This window comes from Pan paniscus, chromosome 4 (genome assembly GCF_029289425.2).
Source record: "Pan paniscus chromosome 4, NHGRI_mPanPan1-v2.0_pri, whole genome shotgun sequence".
In the NCBI taxonomy this organism is placed as follows: domain Eukaryota; kingdom Metazoa; phylum Chordata; class Mammalia; order Primates; family Hominidae; genus Pan; species Pan paniscus.
In genome coordinates, this window is record NC_073253.2 from 357,010 (window position 1) to 381,599 (window position 24,590).

Sequence of the window (24,590 nt, forward strand, 5' to 3'; positions counted from 1 at the left end):
GCAAGAAGGCCCTGAAGTCCTTGCTCCCTTGATGGAGCAGGGCCCATTTCGTCCATCCAGGAGCATTGGTGGGTGTTTAGGAGAAAGTAGCCCCAGCCCCATGTGCCCAGAGACACTGTCTGACATCAGTAGCAGGTTCCACGAGAGGAACAACGTCAGTGCCTCCAGCCGATGGGCCTGCACCTTCGGGAAGTGGAAGGTTGATGTGTATAGAGAACCCCTAACTTCTAGAGCTGAAAGGAAACCAGTAACAACTAGCCTCAGAGGTGGAGAAACTCGTTCTTGTAAGAGATTTAACCTTCAGTGGTTAAGATGGGCTGTCTTTCCCTCCCCAGGAAGGAGGTCCGGGACCTGGGGCTGGTTGTCCTGGTGGATGCACGCAGGAGTCCAGCTGCCCCTGCCGTCTCCCAGGCCCTCTCAGGATTGCAGGTACGGCAAGGTTGTCCTGTCCCTTGGGTGTGCAGAGCATCGCAGGGCCGTATGTTGCTGGGGCTGCCCGCATCGTGGTTCTGGAGTAGCCAGTCCACAGGCTTAGTGTGAAGATTCGAGATGGGGGCCCCTGTGCAGAGCCACCTCCTTCTTGGGGTCTTCCCAGTGAGTCCAGCTCTTGCTCTCCGGGGCCAGGCACAGACACTGGGGAAGGTGGGCTTGGCCCATCCACTGGGGACTTGGGGAAGCTTCATGCTCAGGGCAACTGCAAACCTAAAATGCAAAGCCAGCCAGGCCCAGGTGGTGGGCACCTGTCCCAGGAGGGCAGCGCAGCCCCATCCCTGCCCAGTGCAGCTGCCCCCGCTATGCCCCTCTGTCAGGATGGAGGGCACAGCATCACCCTTCAGACAAAGGACAGAGGCAGGAAGGGGCAGCCATAGCTCACTGCAAGGACGAACCAGGGTGGGGACGAACCTGGCAGCCCCAGACAGGGTCAATGCCATTGCCACAGGTCCCTGCAGCCTCGAATTCCCAGGCTCAAGCCATGCTACTGCCTCAGCCTCCAGAGTAGCTAGGACTACAGGCGCATGCCACCATGCCTGGCTAATTTTTTGTATGTTTACTAGAGATGGGGTTTTGCCACATTGCCTAGGCTGGTCTTGAACTCCTGGACTCAAGCGCACCCACCTCAGCCTCCCAGAGTGCTGGGCTCACAGGCATGAGCCACTGTGTGTGGCCTAGGGGCCCTGCACTGAACCATAAGCAACATCCAGAGATGGGAAGCACTGGGGATGGGAAGATGCTGCTGCCTGAGCAGGGGCAGATGGAAGCTCAGAGATGGGGAGAGACCAGGGACGGGGGTCCAGGGACAGGGACAGGGAGGGGATGGGGACAGACCCAGGGTGCCCTCTCCCATGCCCCACCTGCACTCCACGAAGCTAAACCCATTTCGCCCTTGCTGTCCCTGCTGAAGACGGAGGCAGAGGCTCCTATACTCACTGAGGAATCTCAAGTTTAGGGACACCAGGTGGCAGGTTGTGCCAGGAAAGACGTCAGTCAGGGACAGCACTGGCAGAGCTCACCCCACCATGGAGTCCTCCTTCCACTCCCCTTCCATGGTCCTCCCTCCTCTCCCCCTCCATGGTCCTCACTCCTCTCCCCACTTGGAGTCCTCCCTCCTCTCCCTACTTGCAGTCCTCCCTCCTCTCTCCCAACCTGTGGTCCTCCCTCCTCTCCCCCATTCTGCAGCCCTCCCTCCTCTTCCTTTCCATGGTACTTCTTTTTCTCCCCCTCCACTGTCCTCCCTCCTTTCCACCCCCACAGTCGTTCCTCTTCTCCCACCCTGCCCCCCTCCCTCCTTTCCTACACCCTGTGACCCTCCCTCCTCCCCACTATGGTCCTCCATCCTCTCCTCCTCCATGGTCCTCCCTCCTCTCCACCCCCATGGTGGTTCCTCCTCTCTCACAAACTGTAGCCCTCCCTCCTCTCCCCACTATGGTCCTCCCTCCTCTTCCCTAACCCTGCAGCCATCTCTCCTCTTCACCCCTGCGATCCTCTCTCCTCCCCTCCACACAGTCCTCCCTCCTATCCCCACTGTGGCCCTCCTTCCTCTTCCCCAACCTAAAGTCCTCCCTCCTCTTTCCCCTGCAGTCCTCCCTCCTCTCCTCCCCCAGAGTCCTCCCTCCTCTCCCCCAACCCTGCAGTTCTCCTTCCTCTTCCCTAACTCTGGAGTCCTCCCTCATCTCCCCCCTCCTCTCCTCCCCCACAGTCCTCCCTTCTCTCCCCTGACCCTGCGGCCCTCCCTTCCTCTCCCCTGACCCCACAGTCCTCCCTCCTCTCTCTCCACCCTGCTGCCACCACTTCTCTCCCCCACACTTTCCCCCTTGCATCGAGCCTGCCTCCCCTTGCCTTAGAGTGAACCTGCCTCTTGTCCCCCTCCTCACTGTCAGTCCCGCCTGTGGTTTCTTCTTACTTTTGCAGTACGTGGCTCTTCTTAGAAAATCTCAGTGTCCTACCTGAGACTTGGAGGAGACAGGCTCAGTCATGACCCCCCTTACAGAGTGGGATCCACTCACATTGAGCCCTGCAGTGGCATCCTCCAGAACTGCCTGACAGGGTGGCTGGGCCAGCAGAAATTGGCTGGCCTGGGAGCAAGTGACAGGGACCTTGGGCTGGACAAGGGGCTGAGGTGACTCCCTGAGGTCAGGAAGGAGTCACCGGGAGGAGAGAGCACAGGCCGAGGTCCAGACAAGAAGTGCCATGAGTTGGGTTGCACCAGCTAGGCTAGACAGGAGTCCCCAGTGCACAGACACTGTCAGGAAAGCCTCAGGGAGGCCTGGAGCCAGGGGAGGCACTGATCAGAGAGGTTCTGAGAGATTCTCAAGGCCTCCAAGAAAGGAACATGAGGCCCTGCACCACAGCATGAGCATGAGCTGTCCCTGGTTGGGCACCTGGGCAGTGGTCTGTGCTTCACCTAGACAAAGAAATGACAGTCAAGGAACAGATGCTAGGGGAGGAAACAGAGCTGACCAGAGGTTACCTGGGCACAAGAGGAATCTGGAAGAGCCCACACCTGCTGAGCAAGCCTAAGGCAGTGACATCAGGGTGGAAAAAAGAATACATATGCTTATTGTTAGTGTTCACCAAAAAAGGTTCACAGTGCGTTGCTCTAAAGCTCAGTTAGCTTCTCTAACAAGGTAGATACAGTGTGAAGTGCCAAAACTCAGTTTCCATAAAACTTTTTACAAGCATGTAAGTTCCTTATTGACTTTTTCAAAAGAAATTCATGTAGGAAATGCATCCTAACTCATTCTATGATGCCAGCATTACCCTGATACTAAAGCCAGCCAAAGACACTAAAAGTAAAGAAAACTGTAGAGCAATATCCCTTATGAAGGTTGATGCCAAAATCATCAACAAAATACTAGCAAATCAAATTCAGTAGCAGGCTGAAAGGATTATACACCCTGACCAAGTACAGTTTGTTCCTGGAATGCAAGGATGGTTTGACACATGAAAACTGATCAGTGTAAACAGAATGAAGGGGGAAAAACACATGATCATCTCAATTGATGCCAAAAAAAAAGCATTTGACAAAATTCAACATCTTTCATGATGAAAGCACTCAATATACTAGAAATAGAAGGAAACTACCTCAACATAATAAAAGTTATATGAAAAATCTACAGCAAATATCATACTCAATGGCAAAAAAACTGAAATCTTCTCATCTAAAATCAGGAACAAGGCAATAATGCCCACTTCTATTCAACATATTACTGGAAGTTCTAGCTAGAGCAATTGGACAAGAAAAAGTGGGGGTCGGGGAGAAGAGGCATCCAAACTGGAAAGGAAGAAGTAAAATTATCTCTATTCCCATATGATGTGATCTTATATGCAGAAAACCCTAACAATTCCACAAAAAAAAAAACAAAAAACAAAAAAAAACAATAAGTTAATTGAGCAAAGTAGCAGGATGCAAAGTCAACACACAAATATCAGTCACACTTCTCTATGCTAACAGTGAGCAATCTGAAAAGGAAATTAAGAAAACAGTTCATTTACAATAGCATCAAAAAGAATGAAGTACTTAGGAATTAACCAAAGAAGTGAAAGACTTTTTCACTGAAAACTACAAGACAGCTGAAAGAAATTAAAGAAGACATAAATAGAAAGATATCTCATGTTCAAGGATTGGAAGACTTAATATTGTATTGAAATATCAATACTACACAAAGTGATGTATAGATTCAGTGCAATCCCTATCAAAATTAAACTGTTGTTTCTTGCCGAAATAGGAAAACCTATCCTGAAATTCATAGGGAATCTCAAAGGACTCCACATAGCCAAAACAATTGTAAAAAATAAAAACAAAGCTGGAGGACTCACAGTTTCTGATTTCAAAACTTAACAAAGCAACAGTAATCAAGAAAGTATGGCACTGGCATAAAAACAGACGTATAGAACAATGGAATAGAGTAGAAAGCCATGAAACTAACAATCATATACATAAATGATTTTTGAAAAGGGTACCAAGACCATTCAATGGAGAAAGGACAGTCTTTTTTAACAAATGGTGCTTAAAAAACTAGATATTCACATGCAAAAGAATGAACTTAGATTCTTACCTAAACACTATATAAAAAATTAACTCAAATGGATCAAAAACCTAATTGTAAGACCTAAAACTATAAAACGTTTAGAAGACAACATAGGGCAAAAGCTTTCCAACATTGGATTTGGCAATTATTTATTAGATATAACATCAGAGGCACCAGCAACAAAAGAAAAAATAGACAAATCAGACTTTTCAAAAATTAAAAAATGTGCATCAAAAGACTACCAGACAGATGTGGTAGCTCATTCCTGTAATCCCAGCACTTTGGGAGGCTGAGGCAGGAGGATTGCTTGATCCCAGGAGTTCAGGACCAGCCTGGGCAATATAGTAAGACTCTGTCTCTATGAAAAAAAAAATTAGCTGAGCATGGTGGTGCATGTTTGTAGTCCTAGCTACTTAAGGGTCTGAGGTGGGAGGATTGCTTGAGCCCAGGAGGTCAAGGCTGCAGTGAGCCATGATCATGCCACTGCACTCCAGTATGGATGACAGAGAGAGACCCCGTCTCAAAAAAAGTAAATAAGACGCTATCAACAGAGTAAAAAGGCAGCCCACAGAATGGGGGGAAATTTTGGCAAATTATGTATCTGATAGGAGGTTAATATCCAGAATATATAGAGAACTCCTAAAATTCAACAACAACAAAAACCAAACTGCCCAATTCAAAAATGAACAAAAGACTTGAATAGACATTTCTCCAAAGAAGATATATATGTGGCTAATGAGCACATGAAAAGATGTTCAATGTCATTAATGATTAGAGAAATTCAAATCAAAACCTCAATTAAATACCACTTCCCCATCCATTAGGGTGGCTATTGTAAAAAAACAACAAGTGTTGGCAAAGATACGGAGAAACTGGAACTCTTGTGCACGGTTGATGGGAACAGTAAATAGTGACTCATTGTGGAAAACAATTTGGCAGTTCCTCAAAAAAGTAAATATAGGATTACCATATGATCCAGCAATACTGTGTCTGGGTATATACCCAAGAAATTGAAAGCAGAGTTTCAGAGATTTATACAGCTGTGTTCATAGCAGCATTATCCATAACAGCTAAAACACAGAAGCAACCTTAGTGCCCATCAACAGATGAATGGATAAGCAAAATGTGGCCTATCTTTACGATGGAATATTATCCAGCCTTAAAAAGGAAGGAAATTCTGACATATGCCACAGCATGTATGAATCTTGAGAACATGCTGAGTGAAATAAGCCAATCACAAAAAGACAAACATTCCACTTCTATGAGTACTCAGAGTAGCCCAGATCCCAGAGACAGAAAGTAGAATTACGGTTGCCTGGCGCCAGGAGCAGGGGGTAATGGAGAGTTTTTCTTTTACGGGTGCAGGGTTTTGCTCTTACAAGATGAAAAGAGTTATGGAGACGAATGGTGGTGGTGGTTGCACTACATTATGAATGTACCTAAGACTGCTGAACTGTACACTGAAAAATGATGATGATAGTGTTTCACCACAATGAAACAATTGAAAATGCACATCTGATAAAGGGCTTGTATATAGAATATATACGGTCTCAAAACTCAGTAATAAGAAAACAACCCAATAAAATATGGGAAAGGATTTGAGTACTCTTCACTGAAGATGATACACAGATGGCAAATAACCACATAAAAATATGCCCAACGTCATTAATCACTGGGGAAATGCAACTGAAAACCAAAATGAAACACACAAAAACAGTAACAAAGCTTGACAGTAACAAATGCCTGGTATTGCTGATGGAAATGCAAAATGGTACAGCCACTCTGGAAAATACTTACTTATCACATGAGCCAGAAATCCCACTCCTAGATATTTATCCAAGAGAAATGAAAACTTGTGTTCACACAATATTTATAGTGACTTTACCCGTGATTGCCAAAAACTGGAAACAACCCAGTTATCCTTCAGCTGGTGAATGGATGAACAGATTGTGGTGAGGCATACCATGGAATACTGCTCAGCAAAACAGAGGAACAAACCGTTGATCTCCACAACAGGGACGAGTTCCCAATGCACAATGCTAAGTGAGAGAGGCCACTCCTGCCTGAGTCTATTTATGTCTAGAAAAGGCAAGTCGGTGGAGACGAAAGCAGGTCAGTGGTTGCCAGGGGCTGGGCATAGGAGAGGGCTTGGCTACGAAGAGGCACAAGAGAATTTTGGGGTTGCTTAACAGTTCTTTGTCTTGATGGTGGTGATGGTTACATGACTATGCTTTCGTCAAAACTTATAGAACTATTCACTAAAAAGGGTGAATTTTATTGTATGTAAATTATACCTCAATAAACCTGATTACATTAAAAATTCATAAGGGCAAATAATTTACATTTCAGGGCAAAGTCAACTATGTTTTATGCACTGTAGGCACTCTGGGAAACTATGACAGAAGTAGTACCACTCAAAATTGGGCAATTCTATTAATGAAGTTAAAAATTAGAAAGCTAATCAGTAATATTTATTTCTTATTTATTTCAGAACAACACATCTCCTATAATTCATAGTATCTTGCTGTTGGTAGATAAAGAATCTGCATTTAGGCCTGACAAGGATGCAATAATTCAGGTAATGGTTTAGACTGTGGGATCCTGAGTGATGGACAAAATTAAACATTAAGGCACCTGGATGAGATGAAACACATGAAGGAATTTAGATAAGTTCTAATTGCATCCATGTGGGAGCCTGGAAACCTACTTCCTACCCCGTAAGTTCTTGCAGGAGTCCTGCAGAGTATGCCATGAAAAACTTAAAAATGTGACCTTTCTTCTCCACCTCATATGGTTTCTTTCCTTCTCTTTCTTTGTATCTTCCTCTTTTATCTGAAAACATCTTCATTTGGCCTCATTCTGAAAGGGTATTTTTGTTACATCTAGAATTCTGGTCTGAGAGGAGTTCTGCTTTTCCCCTCAGCACTTTAAAGATACTGCTCTGTTGCCTTCTGGCCTCCATAATTTTAGAAGAAAAGTTCATCATAATTCAGATCATTGTTCATCTCTATGAAGTGTGTTAATTTTCCTTTGGCTGTTTCCAAGGTACTTCCTTTCTTTTGAGCAAATTGCAATGCGAGCGGGCTTGGTTTTCTTCATTATCCAGTTTAGGCTTGAACTGTTAAATTTGTGAATTCATGTCTATCACCACATTTAGGACCTTTTTAGCCATTCTTTCTTTCTTTTTTTTTTTTTTTTTTCCTTTCCTGAGACAGCATCTAGCTCTGTCACCCAGGCTGCAGTGTGGTTGTGCCATCAGAGCTTACTGTAATCTCAAACTCCTGGGCTCAAGAGATTCTCCCACCTCAGCCTCCTGAGTAACTGGGACTGAAGGTGTGCACCCCCATGCCAAGCTACTTTTTTTTTTTTAAGAGACAGGGTCTTGCTATGTTGCCTAGGCTGGAATCGAAGTCCCGGCCTTAGGCAGTCCTCCCACCTTGGCCTCCCAAAGCTCTGGGATTGTAGGCCTGAGCCACAGTACCTGGCCTAGTTCTTAAAAACTTTTTTCCTGCTTTATTCTCTCTCTCTTTCTAGTACTTCAATTGCGTATACCAGTATTGTCCCGCAGATCTCTAAGAATCTGTCTTTTTTAACTTTTTTCCTCTCTAGTCTTCATATCAGGTTGTTCCCATTGATCCTGTCCTTAGGGTCACTGGCTCCTTACTCTGTCATCTCTTCAGCTGTTAAACTCACTAATGTGGCTTGGCTCTGTATCCCCACACAAATCTCCTCTCAAATTTTAATCCCCACGTGTGGAGGGAGAGACCTGGTGGGAGGTGACCAGATCATGGGGGCAGATGCTGTTCTTCTGATACTGAGTGAGTTCTCATGAGAGCTGATGGTTTTAAAGTGTGGCCCTTCCTTACTCTGTCTCTTGCCTGTACCGTGTAAGATGTGTCTTGCTTCTCCTTTGCCTTCTGCCATGATTGTAAGTTTCCTAAGGCCTCCCCAGCCATGCAAAACTGTGAGTCAATTAAACCTCTTTCCTTTATAAATTACCCAGTCTCAGGTAGTATCTTTACAGCAGTGTGAAAACAGACTAATACATTCACCCAGTGAATGTTTTAGTTCAAATATTGTATTTTTCAGCTATAAGATTTCCAATGGATTTTAAAATATATTTTCTACATCTCTCCTGAGTTTTCCTCTCGTTTCATAAATTGCAAGCATTTTTCCTTTACCTCATTGAGCACAGTTTTAATGGCTGCTTTGAAGTCCTTGTCTAATAATTCCAACATCTGGGTCATCTCTGGGTTGGCCTCTGCTGATTGTCTTTCCCTGGAGAATAGGTCCCATTTTCTGATTCATGATGTGTCACATAATCCTGGACATTGTGAATATTCTGCTGGGGAGACTGGATTCTGGTATAGACTCACAGTGTTGTTCTAGTGTGCACGTAACGTGGTTAGACTCCAGCCGGCAGCTCTGTGTCACCCACAGTGGGTTCAGTTTAATTCTGAGTCTTCCCCCATGTATGCACGGTTCAGGGTCAGCCAGAGACCTGGGCAGAGTTTACACACATACCGCGGGGCTTCTTCCACAGCTGCCCCCTTCTGGGAATCCACTTTCACTTTCCAGTGGTGTGGCCACCCCACCCCATCCTCTGTTTCTTCTTTCTTCAGGCGAGAAAGATGCCCATTTTCTTATTGTTTTTATATTTTATTTATGTTTTTATTTTTTGAGACAAGATCAAGCTGTATTGCTGAGACTGGAGTGCAGTGGTGTGATCACGGCTGCTTGCAGCCTTGACCTCCCCAGGCTTAGGTGATCCTCCCACCTCAGCCTCCTCAGTAGCTGGATCTACAGGTATGCGCTAGCACCCTCCACTAATTTTTGTATTTTGTTTTGTACAGATGGGGGTTTTGTCCTATTGCACAGGCTGGTCTTGAACTCTTGGGCTCAAGTGATCCACCTGCCTTGGCCTCCCAAAGTGCTGGGATCACAGGTGTCAGCCACCACGCCGGCCAGATGCCCCTCTCGTTTCCTTTATTTTTTTTTTTTTTTGAGACAGAGTCTCGTTCTATGTCGCCAGGCTGGAGTGCAGTGGCATGATCTCGGCCCACAGCAACCTCCACCTCCTGGGTTCAAGCAATTCTCCTGCCTCAGCCTCCTGAGTAGCTGGGACCACAGGTGCACACCACCATGCCCAGCTAATTTTTGCATTTTTAGTAGAGACGGGGTTTTACCGTGTTGGCCAGGATATCCTCGATCTCCTGACCTCATTATCCGCCTGCCTCGGCCTCCCAAAGTGCTTGGATTACAGGCATGAGCCACCGTGCCCAGCCCCTTTCCTTTCTTTTTCTTTTTCTTTTTTTACAAAGCCACCTGCTGTCAAAAGGATGCCTGTTTTCTGTTGGAGCTCAGCCACTCCCACACACGGGCAGCGGCCCTGAGGACGGAGCCACCGTGGGAACTCGCCCCTGCTGGCCCCGCATGCATCAGGTGCCCCAGCAATGAGCCTGACTTGGCTCGGCTGCCAGGGCTTTCAGGAAACTCTCCTTATATTTTGTCCAGAGTTTGTGGGTTTTATCTGAGAAGGGCCACCTCTGCCACACCAGAAGGAGAAGAGCCTTGACTCATTCTTTCCCTTTTCCTTCCTCCTCTTTCTTTCTCCTTTTTTTTTTTTTTTTTTTTTGGTTTTTCTTCACTGAGGCCTTTCCTTCATTTCTCTTAGCTCCCTTCTTTCCCATCTTCTCACTTTCATTACTGCACCCAGACCCGTGCTGTTATCAGTGCTTCCAGCAAAGCAGGGGCGATACTCCTTGAGCCAGCCTCTCCATCCTCTGAACCCAGGAATGAGCCATTTACAGTGTTTGCCCCCAAGAGATGCATCTGGAGCCATGACCAACGAGTGCCTCTTCTTGGCAGTGTGAGGTCGTGAGCTCCCTGAAGGCCGTGCACAAATTTGTTGACAGCTGCCAGCTGACCGCAGACCTCGACGGCTCCTTTCCCTACAGCCATGGTGACTGGATCTGCTTCCGTCAGGTAGGTTCAGCCTGCAGCTGCTGCACATGCGACAGTCTCTGGGGACTTTCTGTTATGTGGATGTTTTTACTCGAATTTGAAAAGGGCATCACCGTCCCTGATCTGATGCTTGTTACAGTCGCCGTTCAGGTCTTCGTGTCTGCACAACCACGCCGTGGTGCATCTGAGAATGCCGAGCCCGGGTGGGAAGGGCACTGCTGCCCCGGAAGTGTCTGTAGATCTCAGGGATCTTCACATATGAAAGCTTCCCAACCCGAGATCGGTTTAAATGCAGAAACTGGAACTCACAGCTGCTTACTTTAGCATTTGACAGACTGTGTCCTTATAATCTCCTCCCTCTCAACTCACAACAGAGGCTGGAACACTTCGCTGCAAACTGTGAAGAAGCCATCATTTTCCTACAGAATTCATTCTGCTCCCTGAACACCCACAGAACCCCAAGAACAGCCCAGGTGAGTCCTCAGACTTGCAGGTAAGTTCATTTCATGTGACAGGTAGGTGGGGGCATAAAGGTTTAGCCAAACTTGAAAATAAATATTTGGTTCACTATCATCTGTAGCAGAGATTTTCAAATCCTTTTTCATTTGTAGATCCCTCTTAATTCAGAAAAGGCCATTTCCTCCCCTTTGTCACCAAAAACATCCCACCCTACCCAGAAGGAAAACTGTGCCACAGCATTTGATGATATGCAACAGGTGTGAGCGGCAACTGCTGCTCGGAACGAGTCATTCCAACAAGACACAGAGGCGAACTGGCCACAGGGCTCTTGACAGCCCAGCCGCCAGGTCTAGGGGCCCAGAGTCTGTGAGTGAGGTCTGCATGTCTGTCCCTGGTCTAAATGGCAGGTTCACCTCCTACAGCTGACCTTTGAGCCCCCTTCTTCTCCCTCCCAGGGATCTTATCCTGGGGCCCACCCTCCCTGGGACAGTCCGGACCATCAGCTTGAGGAGTGGGCACTGTCATGCCACCAGGCCTGCAGCTTGATTTATGGAAACAGGACATTCCTGCCACTGTCACACTTGGGAGGACCTGCCCCTTGGAGGAGGGAGTTAAAGGCGTATTCCTCCCCACCCCATGCAGGAAGTCGCCGAGTTAATTGACCAGCATGAGACGATGATGAAGCTTGTCCTGGAAGACCCACTGCTTGTGTCTCTCAGGCTGGAGGGGGGCACCATCCTGGCGCGGCTGAGGAGAGAAGAGCTTGGCACAGAAGACAGCCGGTGAGCGCTCACAGGGGTCATGCTGGGCCCTGGCCCATCGAGGGAGCTGCTCGGGGGAGTTTGCAGCCAGGAGGCGTAGCGCTCTGCTCCAAGGAGAGCCCCCTCTGTGCTTGGTCCAGACCTCCATTCTGACAGCCACGCTTTGCCTGGGTCAGAGCTTTTCCACATTTACAGGCTCCAAAGATCAAGGAGCCAGCTTCTGGGGACGCTCGGCAGGAGGTGGTCAGAGTGCATCAGAATGAGCTCATTCTTGACCAGTGCTGCCTGGGGAGCTGTGCCCACCCCCAGCAGTCCCTGTCCATCTCAGCTGCACACAGCCAGTCCCGCCTAAGCTGCCCCACCTGGGTCCCCTCCAGGCACCTGCAACCCAGGCCGGCCAGGATGTTGGCAGAACGCATGCAGCACATCTGTGTCCCGCCTCGGCTGTGGGCCTCCTCCTGGGGCTCCCGTTGCCTTGTGGCATGAGGGAATGGAAAGAGCAGGGTTTTTATATGGGGTTGTCACCAAGAGCAGATTCCTCAAGGGGCCACCTGGAAGCCTGAGGACTGCCTTCTCTTCCTCAGGGACACCCTGGAGGCCGCCACAAGCCTGTACGACCGAGTGGATGAGGAGGTGCACAGGCTGGTCCTCACCTCGAACAATCGTCTCCAGCAGCTGGAGCACCTCCGGGAGCTGGCGTCACTCCTGGAAGGGAATGACCAGGTCAGAGCTGCAGGAGGAAGGCGGCCCGGCCAGCATCCCCTCCAGGCCAGGCTGGCCAAGGCAACCCTCTCACCTTCACACTGTGTCTTTAGGGCCTTGATCTGATTTCCATTTGGAATGAAATTATGTCAGGATAGGGCATGCCTTGCTGCTTGTGTAAAAAGAAATAAATTTTATTTTTTACATGAGAGATACTGGATCAGTGGAGAAAAAAAATTTGTTTACTCCAGAGGAGGCCAGGGAGAAAAATAATTTCACACTGTGCCTTCTGATGCTACCGGTGTGAATAGCTGGGTGTATCTTCCGGACGCTTTCTCCATGTGCATGCGTACACGGTGACTGAGAAGCCGAGGTGAAACCGACACAGGTAGAGAGAGTCTGGGCCAAGGCTGAGGACGGCAGCCTGGGAAACACCTCCAGATGACCTCAAGAAGTGGCTCCGGAGGCCAGGGAGAGGCTCAAGGTTTTAAAGAAAAGAGGACAAATCGGGAGGGGGTGATGACGGAAGTGGCTTTTCATGAATTCTCTGGGTCACAGAAATGGCATTGGTGGGGGTTGGCCACACGCTGCTGGACTACAGGGTGTGAGTTGTGCACAGTGTGTGGTGTGGCTGGGGTTATTGATGGCCCTTGGTAGACACACCGCAGAATCTGGGGTCCATATAGCAGTGACTCTGAAATGATTGCTTGGCTCGGGGGGCACCAGCGAAATGATTGCTTAGCTCAGGGGTGCAGATGATGCTGCTGCCTCATTTTGATGCCCCTCTGGGCCTGACAGTTTAAGGGGTGCACACTCAGATAAAAAGTTTCTTTCTTTTCTCACATATAAACTCTTCAAAACTTGCACATTTTTATATAAATCCTTATTATTTTATCAACAACTATTGCTGCGATGAATGTGCGGGTGAAAGAGCCAGCAGCATGGAGAGGCAGCAGTGGGGTGGAGGCATCCCCAGCCCTCCTGTCTGCTGGCAAAGCTCCCCCGGCCTTCAGGTCCATACGCGTGCCCTCACGGGGGCCTCCAGACAAAGACGTGCAGCAGGGACGCGAGGCACTGTGCATGCTCCTGGCCTCCCCACAACTGACCCCAGCTCCCAAATATTGGCCAGGGGCCCAGCTGGTCCAATCCCTGGGGCAGGAACAGGAACCCCACACCAGGCAAGTGGAGTCCAGGCCAAGCTGCAGCCACCAGCCAGTCCAGGCTGTCTCCAGTCTGTGCCCTCTGTCCTGGGGGTCTCCTCCATCTCCCCTCCTCCCTCTGCTCTATCCTGGCTCCATCTCCCCTCCTCCCCCTGCCCATCCTGGGGGTCTCCCCCATCTTCCCCTCCTCCCCCTGCCCATCCTGGGGGTCTCCTCCATCTCCTCTCCTCCCTCTGCCCATCCTGGGGGTCTCCTCCATCTCCTCTCCTCCCTCTGCCCATCCTGGGGGTCTCCTCCATCTCCTGTCCTCCCTCTGCCCATCCTGGGGGTCTCCTCCATCTCCTCTCCTCTCTCTGCCCATCCTGGGGGTCTCCTCCTTCTCCTCTCCTCCCTCTGCCCGTCCTGGGAGTCTCCCCCATCTCTCCTCCCACTGCCTATTCTGGGGGTCTCCCCTATCTCCCCTCCTCCCTCTGCCCATCCCAAGGGGTCTCCCCCGTCTCCCCCTCCTCCCTCTGCCCATCCTGGGAGTCTCCTTCATCTTCCCCTCCTCGTTCTACTCCATCCTTGGGGGGGTCTCTCCCATCTCCCCTCCTCCCTCTGCCCATCTGGGGGGATCTCCCCCATCTCCCCTTCCTCCCTCTGCCTGTCCTGGGGGGTCTCCTTCATCTTCCCTTCCTCGTTCTACTCCTTCCTGGGGTGTCTCCCCCATCTCCCCTCCTCCCTCTGCTCTTCCTGGGGTCTCCTCCATCTCCCTCCCCACTCTGCCCCATCCTGTGGTCTCCTATTTCCTGTATCCAAGTCTTCCTCTTTTTTCATTTACTTTGGCGTTTTATGCAGAATAACTTCCAGGACTTCCCAGAGAAAGGGATCTTGGGGTGAGCATTTTTGAGGCCGTGGTATCTAAAAGCATCTCTACTCCACCTTCATGGCCAGCAGTCACTTTAGTTTCCCTTCGCCAGCTGGAAGGCCCTGCGCCTGTGCTTAGCTTCCATCCCACTCCCAGCCTTCTGCCTGTGCCCTGCTTCTCGGTGGAAGCCACAGACTTTCCTGTCGTCCTCGGGGCTCTGGAATCTGAGGGTTGCCCAGGTGCGCTGAGGGCAGGTGTGCCCGAGGGTCACCCAGGTGCACTGAGAGCAGGTGTGCCTGAGGGTGGCCCAGGTGTGCCTGAGGGTCGCCCAGGTGCACTGAGGGCAGGTGTGCCTGAGGGTCGCCCAGGTGCACCGAGGGCAGGTGTGCTCTTTGTGTCTGCACTGCGCCCCTCTGTTCTGGGAATTCTGTGACATCCTTCGTGGCGCTCGCATTTCCCACAGCTCCACACTTCCATCTGGTTCTGGAGTTTTCTGTCCTGTTGCCTTAATTTTCCCCACCCCTGGCTGTGTGCTGTCCTTGTAAGGTAGATTTTTCTCAGCTTTACCCTCTAACTCTATTATTGAGTTTTCTGTTTCTGCTCTTGCTTTTTAACTCCATGGGCTTATTTTCTGAACGGTCCCCTCTCCATACTAATCATGATGAGTTTGCACAGTCTGTGGCTTCTGCGGGTTTGTTCTGGCGCCAGAGGCTTTCCTGGCGACCCCTGGCTAGGAAGCCTGTGGCCCACGCATCTTTAGCATTTTCTCCCTGGCGGTCTGATTCTTTTCCTCTAATCCCGGCCTGAAAGGAGAGCCTGGCCGTAGCTCAGTGTTCACCTGCCAGGGAACAGACCCTGGGCCCTGTGGAGCAGGGTGCCCAGCTCCTTCCCTCCGACACTCCCTCACCCTGTCCTGTGGAGTCTCGGGACTTGGCCTCTGCTCTCCTCAGGCCCTGCCACTCCCGCTTCCTTCCCGGCCTCCAGGTTTGTGCCCTGGCTGCTCTCTGCCCACCGTGCTGAGTGTTACGCCTTGGAAGATGCTTGCAGGGCTTTAGTGGTGTCTCAAGAGGACACGTCTCACTCTGCAGTCTTCACCCAGAAACTCCACGTTGTGACCGGACAGGCGATCCTGCTATGTATAGGTGCACGTCTGTCTCTATATATTTAACCTAAAAAGTGCATGCACACTGTGGGAAAATTAGAAACAAATAGATTTTTACACACGGGATGCCGCGTGTGGCGGCCTCGGCACCCTGTGTGTGGGTGTGCGCTGCAAGCTCAGTCCCCAAGCCGTGTTCACATGGCTCCCATACTGAAGGCCCTGGGCTCCTCCCCTCTCTGCTGTTAGAAACTCCCCATGTTGAACATCTCTGTGTCTCTGCTTCCTTCACAGCCTGTGGGTGTTGACTCTGGATACATTCCTAGGCTCGGATGGCTGGGGTCAGACCATTTGTTTTTGGAGGTTTCCACGCATAAGTCGTGGCACTCCAGCCACGCCTGCCTCCCGCCGGCTGCCCCGTGGGGAAATGGAGCCCCTAAACAGTGTGCCCTCAGATTTTCTATGCGACAGCTGGACATTCTCTTCACATGTTTATTATTATTTTTATTTCTGTAGTGAATTACTTGTTCATGCTTTAGACAGTTTTTCTAGGGTCGATCATCACTTCTGCCTATGTTATATGGATCCTTCATGTTCTGCTTGCTTTCCTAGTTTGTCATTTGCCCTCTAGCTTTGCTTATCTTTTAAACAGCCCTTTCTACCTTAAGTTATAGAATTATTAGTGTATTTCATCATAGAACCTTTATGACTTGAATTTTTGTATTTAAATCTTGAAACCAATGACAGCCGATTTTTCCACAAAGTTGGAGGCCAGGCTCCAGCTCTGCGCCACCCCCACTCTGCTCTGCCGAAGCCGCACCTGCCCCTTGCCTGGCAGTTCCAAGACTCTGCCCGTGCTCCTAAGAATCAAGATGCCGTGATTTTCTTCTTGACTCTGGCTCTGTTTACAGACAGCGTATGTGCTGGTCTGTCTCTCCTCTGCTGCATGTCTGGGGTCATTCGGTACCTTCTGATGGTCATGGATCCAGGCAGCTGTTCTCTTCTTCACAACAGGCCTCTCATCTCTGGGCATCTGACCCCTAGTCGCCCCTGGTGTTGCTGTTTAATGACAACATGCAGGGCTTACCTCTGACATTTCCACTGAATCCAGCAGTAAATGCCTCCAAAATAAGAACCTTGGTCTTGTCACCAGGGCGCGTAGCCACAGGCGCTCCGTCCAGCAGGGCTCAGCCAGGGGCTCCCCCATCTTTCCCAGGCAGCCTCAAGGGGCCAAGCAGCCACTGGCCTGAAGAATATTTCTGGAATATGCTTACCATATTAACCAGTTTCAAAATGGAAAGTCCTGGATCTATTGTTCGATGATTTTAATGTCCTTTTCCAAACAATGAAAATAGTTTGGAGCTTGAGCCTCAGAGGCCCGTGCCACTTCTCATCAGTCGTGTTCATTCACGGGTGGTTACGCAGCCAGGCTGTCAGCCCTGTGCAGCGTGTACTCAGGACATGACCAAGACGCATCCCTCCCTTGGTCCTGCTAAATCCTAGAGTGTGACTTCTTCGCATGTTTAAATATAAAATGTTCTTCCCCTGTGTAGATCAAATCATAGTTTGGTAAAGAACTAGAGAAATTCCTCGGTCCTTTGGTGCCTGCTCTCGAGAATGAGAGGCAGCAGCAGGCAGCACTGTGGGCCGTCCAAGCCTTGGTGTCAGTGGCTACACGCAGACCCAGCCCACACCTGGAGACATGAACGTGGAAGCACCGGGCTTGTACTGATGCTTTGTTCCTTGGGTACAGCAATCCTGCCAGAAAGGACTACAGCTGGCGAAGGAGAACCCGCAACGTACAGAGGAAATGGTCCAGGATTTCAGAAGGGGCCTGAGCGCCGTGGTCAGCCAGGCTGAGTGCAGGGAGGGAGAGCTGGCCAGGTGGACCCGCTCATCCGAGTTGTGCGAGACGGTAAGAGACCCAGTGGGCGTGCGTCCCAGGGATCCCGGCTCCTTAGGCTGTGGACATCTAGCAAGTGCCTCCCCTCACAAGCTGGAGTGGGCCAGGCTGTGGGACAGAGGCCGGGCACCTGCGATGGAGCCCCCCTGGCCACTGCGCCCACGGCTCTCTGGAGAAGGCTCTGAGCCGACCTGTGAAGCATTTGATATTGTACCAAACAGACCAGCCAAACGAACACACACATTTCTCTGTGTGTTTACTGGCTCAGTTAGAAAATTCCACTGATTGCCCAAAACCCTAAACAAGTGCTGCAGCAGACTGCTCGCGTGCGAGCTCCCCCGTGCCCCGGACCGCAGGCCTGCGAGCTCCCCCGTGCCCCGGACCGCACGCCTGCGAGCTCCCCCGTGCCCCGGACCGCACGCCTGTGAGCTCCCCCGTGCCCCGGACCGCATGCCTGCGAGCTCCCCCGCGCCGGGGACTGCCTGCCATTAGGAGCCCAGGCCAGAGGCCTTGGAGCTCACCTGTCAGGACAGCATTTGAGGGGTCATGGGGTGGCCAGAGCAGGGTAGAGCCATCTGCCCCGTCACGCCTCTCTCAGCTCACAGGATGTGGCATAACTGATCTACACAATGTCTTCACGTGGTCCTAGGACATCCCCCATGGTGCCCTCTGGCATGGTGAACAGACCCCATGGGGTCAGACACAGCCCACCTGCCCTTCCGTTGAACCCGGCCACAGCCCCCACTGGGTGGCGGGACTGCCTCTCGCTCTGCTTTCTGGTCCCGTGGTCCCTGACTAGGCTGACCTGAGGAACAGCAGGGCCTGAGCTGGCTCCAGGGCAGCCCCTCCTCCACTGCACTGAGCAGAGCCCTCCTTGTCCCACAGGTGAGCAGCTGGATGGGGCCCCTGGACACGGAGGCTTGTCCCTCCTCACCCGTGGCTGAGTGCTTGAGGAGCTGTCACCAGGAGGCTACCTCGGTGGCTGCAGAGGCCTTCCCCGGGGCAGGTGTGGCAGTGCTGAAGCCTCATGCCCTGGGGAAACCGTGGGCATCACAGCAAGACCTGTGGCTGCAGTACCCCCAGACCCGGCTCCGTCTGGAAGAGGCCCTTTCTGAGGCTGCCCCAGACCCCAGCTTACCGCCCCTTGCCCAGAGCCCCCCAAAGCATGAGCGTGCCCAGGAGGCCATGAGGAGGCACCATAAGCCACCCTCATTCCCCAGCACGGATAGTGAGGGTGGTGCCTGGGAACCTGCCGAACCACTGTCCGGCCTCCCTGGACCAGCGCTTCTGTGTGGACAGGACGGAGAGCCCCTGGGCCCAGGGCTGTGTGCTCCGTGGGACCCACTGTCCCTCCTCAGGGGCCTTCCAGGGGCAGGGGCCACCACGGCCCACCTGGAGGACAGCTCTGCCTGTTCCTCTGAGCCCACCCAGACCCTGGCCAGCCGCCCCAGGAAACATCCCCAGAAGAAAATGATAAAGAAAACGCAAAGTTTCGAGATACCTCAGCCCGACAGTGGCCCCAGGGACTCCTGCCAGCCAGACCATACTAGTGTCTTCAGCAAGGGCCTGGAGGTAACCAGCACTGTAGCCACAGAGAAGAAGCTCCCGCTGCGGCAGCGTGCCAGGAGCCCCCCGATCACTCGGAGCCGGAGTCTGTCCTCCCCCTCGGGGCTCCACCCTGCTGAGGAGGATGAGAGGCAGCAGGTGGGCAGGTGAGGTGGACGTCCCCCTCCTCTCGTCCTAGCAGTCCTTGGGGATCTAGAAACCCAAAGCCATTTAGGCAGTAAACTCTCTTCTGCAAAGTAGAAAGTAAATCCACAGACATCCCTCTGGGTCCACCTGTCCGGTCCAAGAAGAAACACAATTTTAAACTAGATATGAGTTACCTGCCCCCATGTCCGGAAGGGACCACTGAAAACTGCCTGGATGGTGTGTGGTAACCTGCACACACTCACTCTGACGGTTAAGTAACTGTGCCACCAACTCTAGTTATTTTCAGCCCACTTACAGAAAATTACAAGCAGCAAATCAACCCCCGATACCAAGAAGAGTTACCTTAAAAATAACTTTTAAAAAGTCTCTAAGTGTTAGGGGTTAGAAGGCGCACCCATGCGCCCATTGCCCCACTGAAGAGGCCCCTTCTCACTTGTCGAGCCTGCAAAGGACGCGTCCACTCATTGGTAAGGGTGGGCGCACTCGGCCCCTGCCTAGGCCGGATGCCGTCTGAACCTCCATCTTCCACCCATGTGGTACTGGTCGTGAGGGCTAGAAGTGGAGAATTTCGTGAGATGCTTTGCTCATTTGGTTGGCTTCTGTGTCTTGGGCCAGCAATCCCCATCCTTTTTGCCACCACGGACAGGATTCATGGAAGACAATTTTTCCACAGACCGCAGGGGTTGGGGTATGGTTTTGGGATGAAACTGCTCCACTTCAGCTCACTAGGCATTAGTTAGATTCTCATAAGGAGCACGAAACCTAGATCCCTCACATGTGCAGTAGTGTTCGTGCTTCTCCGAGACTCTAATGCTGCCACTGATCTGACAGGAGGCGGAGCTCACACAGTAATGATGTGACTGGGGGCGGAGTTCACCCAGTAATGCTGTGACAGAGGGCGGGGCTCACAGTAATGCTGTGACGGGGTGGAGCTCACACTAATGCTCTGACAGGGGCGGAGCTCACACTAATGCTCTGAGAGGGGGCGGGGCTCACAGTAATGCTCTGACGGGGCGGAGCTCACACTAATGCTCTGACAGGGGGCGGGGCTCACAGTAATGCTCTGACGGGGCGGAGCTCACACTAATGCTCTGACGGGGCGGAGCTCACACTAATGCTGTGACGGGGCGGAGCTCACACTAATGCTCTGACAGGGGCGGAGCTCACACTAATGCTCTGACAGGGGGCGGGGCTCACAATAATGCTCTGACGGGGCGGAGCTCACACTAATGCTCTGACGGGGCGGAGCTCACACAGTAATGCTCTTGACGGGGCGGAGCTCACACTAATGCTCTGACGGGGCGGAGCTCACACTAATGCTCTGACGGGGCGGAGCTCACACTAATGCTCTGACGGGGCGGAGCTCACACAGTAATGCTCTTGACGGGGCGGAGCTCACACTAATGCTCTGACGGGGCGGAGCTCACACTAATGCTCTGACGGGGCGAGGCTCACACTAATGCTCTGACAGGGGGCGGGGCTCACAGTAATGCTCTGACGGGGCGGAGCTCACACTAATGCTCTGATGGGGCGGAGCTCACACTAATGCTGTGACGGGGCGGAGCTCACACTAATGCTCTGACAGGGGGCGAGGCTCACACTAATGCTCTGACGGGCGGAGCTCACACTAATGCTCTGACAGGGGGCGGGGCTCACAGTAATGCTCTGACGGGGCGGAGCTCACACTAATGCTGTGACGGGGCAGGGCTCACAGTAATGCTCTGACGAGGCGGAGCTCACACTAATGCTCTGACAGGGGGCGGGGCTCACAGTAATGCTCTGACAGGGGGCGGGGCTCACAGTAATGCTCTGACGGGGCGGAGCTCACACTAATGCTGTGACGGGGCGGGGCTCACACTAATGCTGTGACAGGGGGCGGGGCTCACAGTAATGCTGTGATGGGGCGGAGCTCACACAGTAATGCTCTGACGGGGCGGAGCTCACACTAATGCTGTGACAGCGGGCAGGGCTCACAGTAATGCTCTGACGGGGCGGAGCTCACACTAATGCTCTGACGGGGCGGAGCTCACACAGTAATGCTCTGACGGGGCGGAGCTCACACTAATGCTCTGGCAGGAGGCGGAGCTCAGGTGGTAACACTCCCTCGCCTGCCACTCACCTCCTGCTGGGCGGCCTGGTTCCTAATAGGCCACAGATGGGTACCAGTCGGTGGCCCTGGGGGTTGGAGGCCTCTGCCTTAAGCTCCATAGAAGCGGTTTCCTCCTCACACCCTGATCATAGGCTTAATCTGAACGGAGAAGGCCCCAGAACACTCTTCTGAAACACACCTTTAGGTTGCCAAACCTCAGTGTTTACCTTGTTAAAGGCAAAGCTCCAGGTAGAACATCAAGTTCTGGTTTTTACCATTGGTGTGAGTGATCCAGGGTGTATCTGCTGGCTGAGCCCTTCCGAATCCATAAGAGGAATGCCAAGCGCTGTCCCTGAGTCTCAGCAAGTGGCTGCACTGACGTTTCTGTCTCCACTGAGCCCATGTTTCAGGTTTGGGGGGCAGCAGAACACAGGAAGGGGGGACTCCTGCCGACCCCCGTGTGATTTCCAGCCTTTGCTTCCTAGTGAGTACATTGTCCATTTACTTTGATCAAGACCAAATTAAGACTGTCCTCATTCTGATTTTGTTTCTGGATATTTACTGAGGAGGCTTTTGTGTGGGTCGTGACACTGGGCCTCGGCCTTCCCGCCAGTGCTGTGAGGGCCAGTTCCTGACCAGCCAGGAGGTGCTGTGTTCTCAGAAACAGTGAGAATCTGTCAAATCTGTTATGCAGGAGTGAAGGGGACAAGTTCTGCAGCTCTGCTGTGAATGGGATGTGCGTTCAGCAGCATTTCTGCCCACAGCTGTGCTTCCCATCATTAGCTGCTTTTTAGTTTTTCCAACTTAAAAAACAAGTAAATACAAATAATGGTAGAAAAAAAATCTGCCAACTCCCATTGGTATCATTAGGATCGAGTTATTTAAGGAGGTTGGGGGTAAGATGCCATCAAGTAGAGGAGAAAAGCAACACACCTCACTGTTCATTAGGGCAGGGCCCCCGGGTCACCATGGCCCTGGGAAATCTCCTTTGAAAGTGCAGTGGATGGTGCTGTCTGAGGTGCAGAGCTGTGGGACACGCCCAGATCCCACCCCAGCAGAACCCAGAGAACCTTCTCCTGGGGAGTCCCGCCGCCCAGGCCAGGCTTTGGCATTCATGCTGCCGGAGTGTGGGCCCTGCCCTCCAGGCTCACACGCTGGCTGGCCACTGCTCAGTTGCTGAGAGTGACCAGGTGGCCCCACTCCAGCCAGCTCATGAAACCAAGCCACCAGCCTAAGTGTCCTGCATTTGTTTATGGTGTAAAAGTACTTTTGGATGCTTAGCATGTTTTTTAGTGGTAATAAAAAAATTAAAAAATACCACCTGATTTGGGAAGCCCAGTTTGGGCCTCTATGATCACAGCACCGCAGTTTTGCACGGGAGGTACCATCTGGCCAAGCTAACCACACTGGCCAGCCCACCTCTCCACTCTCTCAGGGCAACACGAGTGGATCCTCTGGGTCCTGCCCTGCCCTGGGGATACGGAGGTAGTGAGACTTCGGGCAGCCACAGAGGAGCCCACATCTCCTGCAGATGTGTGTGTTGTCAGGAAGGGCTCTTCAAAGACTCAGAAGTGCTTCAGAGGCTCACCCCTCACGGGAACAGTGCTCCTACAAACCCTGCTTGGCAGCCCCTCCTCAGGACGCTCATTCAAGGCAGGGAGACCCCAGCCAAGGGTGGGGCTGAGGGTTCCATGGAGGGCCATCCCTGGGGCCTAGCCTGCTGTTGTCCACCTCTGGGCCGTCCTGCGCCCCCGGCCTTGCTCTCCGGCCACTGCAGCCCCCGAGTCCCCCTGAAGCTGCTCCTTAAGGTGCTGAGCCCCTTGAGTCAGGAGTAACTACCATGGAAGCTGACCCTCGAGAAAACCTCCTGGTCAGTCAGCAGTGGGCAAGGATCCAAAAGCCGTTTTCTCACGAAATTTCCACCACAGCCTTCCTTAGCAGAAGCGTCACTGCTGGAAGTGGTTGAGTCATCTCACCGCTAGAATGAAACCAGCTGGGAACGAGAAACCTTATGTTCAGAGTTTCAGTTAGGAAGCCTGGGAATCTGTCTGTCTTGGTTTCCAAAGGGATCTTTCCTCTGAAAAGGCCATGATCAATAATGTGGAAATGTTTCACCTGACAAGTTTCTTTTTGAAATGTAGTCCTTATCTTTTCAAGTTACTGTGTATCAAGAGAGCAGCTCCAGGTAACAGGGAGAGAATGAGTGGAGGTGCAGGTGAGTCGCTCCTTGCTGAGGATGTGCAGTAGACTGGAAGATTTTTTTTTTTTTTTTTTTTTTTGAGACGGAGTCTCACTCTGTCACCAGGCTGGAGTGCAGTGGCGTGATCTCGCCTCACTGCAGCATCCGCCTCCCAGGTTCAAGTGATTCTCCTGCCTCAGCTTCCCAAGTGGCTGGGACTATAGGTGCCTGCCACTACCCCCAGCTAATTTTTGTATTTTGAGTAGAGACATGGTTTCACCATGTTGGCCAGGCTGGTCTCGATCTCTTGACCTCGTGATCTACCTGCCTCAGCCTCCCAAAGTCCTGGGATTACAGGCATGAGCCCCCACGCCTGGCCGGAAGCTTTTTTATCATGCATCCCACATGTGCCCATGTGCCTCCAGTCCACATGTGACCCTGCTCATCCCTCCGGGTTTTCATGTGTTTCTGTCTCAGGCATGAATTGCTTTTAATAAAGTGTCCGTGGGGGGCCGTGTGCCCCCCGGGATCTCTGTGTCTTCCAGCAGCCGACTGAGGCACATCATGGCCGAGATGATCGCCACAGAGAGGGAGTACATTCGGTGCTTAGGATACGTCATTGACAACTATTTTCCAGAAATGGAAAGAATGGACTTGCCCCAGGGCCTTCGAGGGAAGCACCACGTTATTTTCGGCAACTTGGAGAAGCTCCACGACTTCCACCAGCAGCACTTCCTCCGGGAGCTGGAGCGCTGCCAGCACTGCCCCTTGGCCGTGGGCCGCAGTTTCCTGAGACACGTAAGTGCAGGCCATGGCGTGGGCGCCAGGCAACATGGTGGGTGAAGCTGGTGTCAGAGAGGCGGGGCCTACAGGGCCCACGTGTCAGGCGGTTGGAATAGCTTCAGTCCAGGTCTAGGAGCTGGTCCTGACAGGATGTTAAGACCAGCCGAAAAACAGATGCCCCACACGGATAACCTGTGGGTCTCCAGTGCCCGGTGCTTTGCGCGTGGTGTGACCGACTGCGTCCCTGCTGCCCCTGGAGGTGGAGGCTCACAGACACCATCACACCCGTTCTGCCAGCAGCCCTTCTCCTTTACCACTTCCAGCTGATAGGCCAGAAGCAGCTCCCAGAATCACCTTCCGGGGAGAGGCCAGGCCTCACCTCTTCACACGCCCCCTGCCCCT

At 51.8% G+C, this 24,590-nt stretch overlaps 1 protein-coding gene across 3 annotated transcripts in view; it reads left to right on the forward strand.

The window, feature by feature from the left end:
- PLEKHG4B (pleckstrin homology and RhoGEF domain containing G4B) overlaps positions 1 to 24,590 on the forward strand; it is a 103,419-nt gene that overhangs the window by 55,818 nt on the left and 23,011 nt on the right. For all 3 annotated transcript variants that reach the window (XR_010112090.1, XR_010112091.1, XM_063604077.1), the window contains exons 6-14: positions 336 to 429; positions 7,021 to 7,107; positions 10,398 to 10,514; positions 10,868 to 10,966; positions 11,595 to 11,734; positions 12,298 to 12,436; positions 17,275 to 17,436; positions 18,310 to 19,136; positions 23,951 to 24,203. Coding sequence is in view for 1 of the 3 variants with exons in the window: in XM_063604077.1 (XP_063460147.1) it covers positions 336 to 429; positions 7,021 to 7,107; positions 10,398 to 10,514; positions 10,868 to 10,966; positions 11,595 to 11,734; positions 12,298 to 12,436; positions 17,275 to 17,436; positions 18,310 to 19,136; positions 23,951 to 24,203 (1,918 nt within the window). In the remaining 2 variants the exon portion in view is untranslated. The remainder of the gene's footprint in view (positions 1 to 335; positions 430 to 7,020; positions 7,108 to 10,397; positions 10,515 to 10,867; positions 10,967 to 11,594; positions 11,735 to 12,297; positions 12,437 to 17,274; positions 17,437 to 18,309; positions 19,137 to 23,950; positions 24,204 to 24,590) is intronic.